Consider the following 6,534-nt stretch of genomic DNA (forward strand, 5'->3'; position numbering starts at 1 on the left):
ATTTATTTTATTTTATTTTATTTTAATACAAAAAGAATGAAATTAAGGGCGAAACAGGAAAAATCCAGCAGGGAAGGGGAGCTGCCTACGCTGGTCCCATCTGTGTGTGTGGCATGGGGTCAGACCCTAGCACATCCTGTCACACACAGGCGGGCCGTCCGCACGTCATCTAGCGCGTCGACAGGCATTGCACACTGTGCGCACACTGTCCGTGCAGCAAACTTGCACGGATAGGCCCCTGTGCGCTTGGGGCCTCCGCGTATGGCGCCTACTACGCCTTAGCCTTATTGCGTGCAGGCTAGCCCTTGCGAACGCGGTAAGAGGGCTGAGCATCTATAGGCTAGCCTGTGGCAAGCCAGGCGAGCCATTGCCGACTCTGGCAATGCACCATTGTCGCCTCGAGCGATGTACTGCTGCTGCCAACAGAGGAGACTTTCGTCCCTCATTTTTTATGCCAAACATATTTTTCCTCTCTCTCTTCATCGGATTTCGCCACTTGGTGCGAATCCAAAAATTCCTAATTTTTATAAATAGGTCTTCCCTTCCCATTCTTTCCCACATTTCAATTCTTCCATTTTTCAAGAATTAGAGAGGGACAAAGAGAGAGAGAGAGATTGAGTGATCTAGAGAGAGAATGAAGGAAAGAAAAGAAGAGAAATGAAAGAGAACATATCAAGGTTTCAGTAAGAAGTTTAGTATTTCTCTAGACGTCTTAATGAGTATTTTTAGATAAGAAAATTATTAAATATGATAGTTGTGAGTTTGCCTATTTTGCATGCTTTTGTGTTTTTAGGTTTAATAAGCTGAATTGTTCTTGTTTTCAATTATGCTATGTGATTTATAAACACTTGATGATTTGCATGTAATAAAAAAAATATGAAGTCGGTATTGTTACTTGAAAAAAATAAAAGAAATAAAAAGGAAAAAAAAGAGAAAAGTGGAATGAAGCATGAATGGTCTGAAGTATGTATTTGTATTGACATGCATAATGCATCAAGTGTCTCATTAGACTTTTTATCTCTAAGGGGTATTTATTTCCCCCTCCTCCATCTGGTCTGAAAACACGTAAGAGGACCGCTCCTTGGGGATGACGGCATACTTTTTGACGAGAGTGGTACCTCAAATATCTGTTAGGGGTCACCTTTGGTTAAGTACTATCGTGATTGTAGATATTTGATAGGACTACTATGGTTGGTATAGCCGTGGTCATAGATCATACCATAGTTTGGCAAGCCGAAATTGTGTTTGAGCAAATTGCCATTATCTGTATCTGATCTTGTCATTCCACATAGGTAGTTGAAACTATGTATCTGCCTTCAGAGATGGAATTGTAATAACTTCACGAAGCATGACACGAAAATTTGAGTATTTCATGATTTATTTAATTTTCTCTATTATCTGGTATGATGTGTGTTTTTGTTTTTATTATATTAACATATTGTTTTCTTAATAAAGAAATTATTTTCATAATGTAAGATAGGTCTGCAAAGTAGCCAAATGTTAAGTGTATATGTTAGAATACTTCACCTCTAAAATCTTGCAATGCTATTTAAACACTGTTTTTCTTACTAAGCATTTGAAACTCACTCTTTCCATGCCCTCCCCCCAGATGAGGAAAAAAATGAGAATGCAAGCTGACCTACCCATTGAAGTCTATGAGCATTTCGTGGATCCACAAAACTTGAGTGCATGATTGTTCCCGCACTCTGATGAGTTCAATAGCATAGTGATAGAAGTGACCTTCTTTTGTGTTTTGACCTTGTATTTTGTTGCCACTTCTATCTTTAGTTATATGTATGTAATTGGAACTCATATATATTTGTAAGGGATTCGTATTAATTTGTTCCACTAAATAAAATTTTATCATGCACTTGTTATTCTATTTCCATATCTGACACTCATTTGCCTTAATTAGCATTTGAGATATCACAGATGATATTAGAGCAGAATTACACGAATTAAATCCCTTACACTAAGGCTTTAGGTAGAGAAACCCTTAGAAGTACCTAGGAAGAATAAGTCCTCTTATCAAAAAATTAGACCACCAACTTGTGTCTCGGATCACCCGACCAAGACTGAATTTTTCGAACTTTCCTTAGCCATCCAAGGATTGATTCCAGTTGTAAGATAAAATAAAGTCAACCCTTGTCCACATCCTGCCCCATAATACCAAATAGCTGAGAGGTCCATTTTATACAACATAGCAGAGTTTAGGAAGCTTAACTCGCCACATTTTAAAGGTGGCCCTGACCCCTTACTAGCTGAAAGCCTATATCCTATAGATAGAGAAGCTTTTCTCTATTTTAGACCTGACTGAGGAACAGAAGGTTCCCCTAGTAGCTTTTATGCTAAATGGTGAAGTAGAACACGGGTGTCAAGTCAAGAAGGAAGTCCTACCTACTCCTACAACTTGGATGCATTCTTTGATAACTTTTTCTCTACCTATGTCTGAAAAAAAAGGAGGAGGAATTTTAGGACCTCCACAAAGGAAATCTGATGGTTGCTTATTATACAGCCTGTTTTGTCCAACTGTCTAGGTTTAGCCCCTTAATGGTCACCCCCGAAAGCTGAAAAGCTAAGAAGTTTCTAAAGGGCCTTCTTGCCGATATTTATGACCAGGTAGTGATGCTGAGACCTAGCTCGTATGTGGAGGTGCTAGAACATGCCCAATTGGTCAAAGACCTTATCTCAACAAACACCAATGCATTGACCAAGTTTGTACCCAACGAAAATCCCAACAGCTTAGGAGGATATTGTTTGATATAGTAAGTAGCCACCTTAATAAACGAACAAGAGTTGCCCTTCCCCCTACCTTGCCTCCACCTGTAGTTCAACCTACCCGATCTAACTAACCCTGTCAGCATTGTGGTGGCTCGCATGGTGACCTGCCCTATCGGCGTATCAATCATGCCTCCTATCAGTGCCTAAGCACCCAACATCTCATAAAAGACTGCCCCCAGTGACCGAAAGACATGGTTAGGCCTGTAGCTCAGGGTTACGTGTACCACTTAGATGAACTTGGTGCTCTCCCCACTCTTATTCTTATCCAGGGTATGCTTTCTATTCATGACACTTCTACCAAGGCTTTGATCGATACAGGTGCTACTCACTCTTTTATTTCCTGTGCATTTGCTTATAATTTTGATTTTAGGCCAGAACCTTTAGCAGAAACATTGACGGTAGAAAGTTCCTCTAGGGGATTATTAGAAGTTCACTATCTATAAAAAGATTGTAAGATAAAAGCTTCAGGAATAGAAGTATTTATGAATCTAACACTATTAGATTTTTAGAAATTTGATGTGATATTAGGTATGCACTGGTTAAAGAAGTATAGAGCAATAATTGATTGTGAAAGTAAAATTGTAAATATATGGTCCCTGAAAAAAGAATAAAATTTATTGTTATTACTTTCCTAAAAATTGAATAAATAGAAATTTGGGTGCTGATCGTGTTGTGTGTTCCATACCAATTGTTTGTAACTTTCTGGATGTCTTTCCCATCGAACTTCCTGGTCTGGCTCCCCCACGAGAAGTAGAGTTCTTAATTGAATTGTTGCCCAGAACCCAGCCAATCTCGAAGCTCGCCTATCGTATGAGTCATGCTGAGCTAGTAAAACTAGAAAATTAGCTTTCTAAACTTATTATTCAGAAGTTTATTCGCCCTAGCCATTTTTTTTGGGGCACTCTAGTGTTGTTTGTGAAGAAGAAAGATGGTTTCCTTAGACTCTGTGTGGATTATTGGAAACTCAATCAAGTGACAGTTAAAAATAAGTACCCCGTACCTCAAATCGATGACCACTTTGATTAACTGTAAGGAGCCACGGTCTTCTGTAAGATTGACATCAGGACGGGATACCACCAGTTGAGGGTTATTATTTGTTTGGTTAGAATTTTGAGATTTACACTGACCACAAGAGTTTGAAGTACATCTTATTGCAGAGGGAGTTAAATATGGACAGAGACGCTGGATGGATCTCCTGAAGGACTATGACTGCAAAATCATCTATCACCCCATAGCCTCCAGTTGGAAATTGATGGATACTATGCAGTCTCTCCGCCTTAGCTACTATGATAAAGGCACCTATCTTGCACAGATTTGAGCCCTGCTAGATCTATTCATAAAAATATGGGAAACTCAATCCACAAACCCGAAACTCACCAAGAATATAGGTAAGTTCAATTCTGACGAATCTCCTTATTTCAAGATTTTAGATGATGGACTGTTTAGATTTTAAAACTGAATTTACATCCTCATTGCTGTAAGGGCAGATGTTCTCAAGACCGCCCATGCTTCTAAGCTATCCATCCATCCCGGGAGTACCAAGATGTATCGGGACTTGAAGCGTCAATACTAGTGGGTGGGAATAAAGAAGGATATAGTCGATTACGTCTCCCGATGTCTTACTTGTTAGAGGATTAATGCAGAACATCAGAGACTTAGTGGTTTGTTATAAGGCCTCCTTATTCCAGAATAGAAGTGGAAGCATGTAACTATGGATTTTGTCATAAGATTTCCCAGGACTTGTTCTAGTCGAAATACTATCTGGTCATTATTGACAGACTGACCAAGACCGCCCATTTTCTACCCATCAAAACCACTAATTCCACTAGAAAATTAGCCAACCTATATATTGATGAGATTGTTTGACTTCGTAGTGTTCCCTCATCCATTTATCTTATCGAGATTCTCAATTTACCTCCCACTTCTAGGACAGCTTCCAAGAAGCTCTAGGGTCTGATTGTATTTCAGCACCACTTATCATCCCCAAATGGATGGTCAGTCAAAACATACAATCCAGACATTAAAAGACATGTTGCGTGTTTGCGTTCTCGACTTTGGTGATAACTAGTATGAATATCTTCTCTTGTGTGAATTTTCTTATAATAACATTTATCATTTCAACATCGGTATGGCTCCGTATGAAGCATTATATGGAAGGCCTTACCATTCTCTCACTTGTCGGAGTGAGGTCAGAAACCAGTATCATTTGGGACCAGACTTTATTCAGGAGACCATTGAGAATGTCACAATGATCCACAAGAACTTAGCTACTGCCCAAAGCTATCAAAAGAGTTACACTGACAATCGTAGTCGACCCTTGGAATTCCATAGGAGACCAAGTTTTCCTCAAGTTTTTTCCCTACAAGGGAAAGATGCAGTTCGAGAAAAGAGGGAAGTTAAGCCCCTGTTATATGGGACCTTTTTGAATCATCGAGCGCATTGGATCCGTGGCACACCACCTCGCTCTATCCCGAGAGTTTACGGATCTACATGATTTCTTTCACATCTCAATGTTAAAGATGTACCACTCTAACCCTTCTCATATTATTCCTCGCGATGAGGTGCAGGTACAAGCTGACATGACTTATGAGGAGGTTCCCATAGAGATTCTTGGGTGGACTGACAAGGTCTTGTGCAACAAGATGATTCCCATGGTGAAGGTGTGATGGCAGCATCATACCTTGGAATAAGCAACGTGGGAGTTAGAAAGTGAGATGAGGGAAAAGTATCCAGACCTATTCGAGACAAATTTGGGGACCAAATATTTTTAAAAATCCTATTTATTTGGGTCTTTAGGCTACACTGAACTCATTTAATTTACTTCACAAATTACTATCGTAATTAGTAAATTTTACTGAGTTTTAATTATTTCGATTCTATTTAATTTTATTTTATTTTGATTAATTCTATTTAATTTTAATTTAATTATTTTATTTTATTTTATTTTATTCATTACGAAAATAATGAAATTTCAAAAAAACGGCGAAAGAGAAAAAATTCTACAGAAAAATCCAGCGGAGAAGGGGAGCTGTCCGCGCGAGATGCCTGCCCAATTTGTGCACGCGCGTGCACACAGCATGTGCGGGACATGCATACAGAGCACATATCCCATTCGTGCGCACGACGCAGGGTTAGACCCTGCGCGGGTCCTGTCACACACAGTCGGGTCCTCCGTGTGTCACCTCACGTGCATATAGGCGCCACACATTATGCACGCACTGTCCACGCAGCAAGCTTGCGTGGTTAAGCCCCTGTGCGCCTGGGGCCTGCGTGTAGCAGGCCTGCGCGCTCAGCGCACAGCGAACCTAGGCCCTACACGCGCAATAGTAGAGCTGTGCGCTTGCAGGCTAACCTGCAGTACGCCAAAAGAGCACTGCCACCTTGAGCAATGTGCCGCTGTCACCTCGGGCAATGTGCCATCATCGCCTTAGGCAGCAGGCCATCGTCACCGGTAGAGGAGACTTTTCTCCCTCATTTTTTGTGTTGAGCATTTTTTTTTTCCTCTCTTCACTGAATTTCACCACTTGGCATGAATCCGATGGTTCCTAATTTCTATAAATAGGTCTTTCCTTCCCATTCTTCCCCACACTTTCGTTCTTCCATTTTTCAAGAATTAGAGAGAGAGAAAGAGAGAGAGAGTGATCTAGAGAGAGAAAGAGGGAAAGAAAAGAAGAACGGTGAAGGAGAAAACATCAAGGTTTCAGTAAGGAATTTAGTATTTCTTTAGACGTTTTAAAGAGTATTTTTAGATTA

At 40.2% G+C, this 6,534-nt stretch overlaps 1 protein-coding gene across 1 annotated transcript; it reads left to right on the forward strand.

Annotated features, from left to right (window-relative positions):
* Positions 1-4,909: 4,909 nt before the first annotated feature.
* Positions 4,910-5,275, forward strand: LOC148268852 (uncharacterized). The gene has a single exon (XM_088212228.1). The coding sequence runs from the start codon at positions 4,910-4,912 to the stop codon at positions 5,273-5,275; it is 366 nt and encodes a 121-aa protein (XP_088068354.1).
* Positions 5,276-6,534: the final 1,259 nt, after the last annotated feature.

The sequence above is a fragment of the Carica papaya genome, chromosome 2, assembly GCF_054855325.1.
Source record: "Carica papaya isolate Zhongbai chromosome 2, ASM5485532v1, whole genome shotgun sequence".
NCBI lineage: Eukaryota > Viridiplantae > Streptophyta > Magnoliopsida > Brassicales > Caricaceae > Carica > Carica papaya.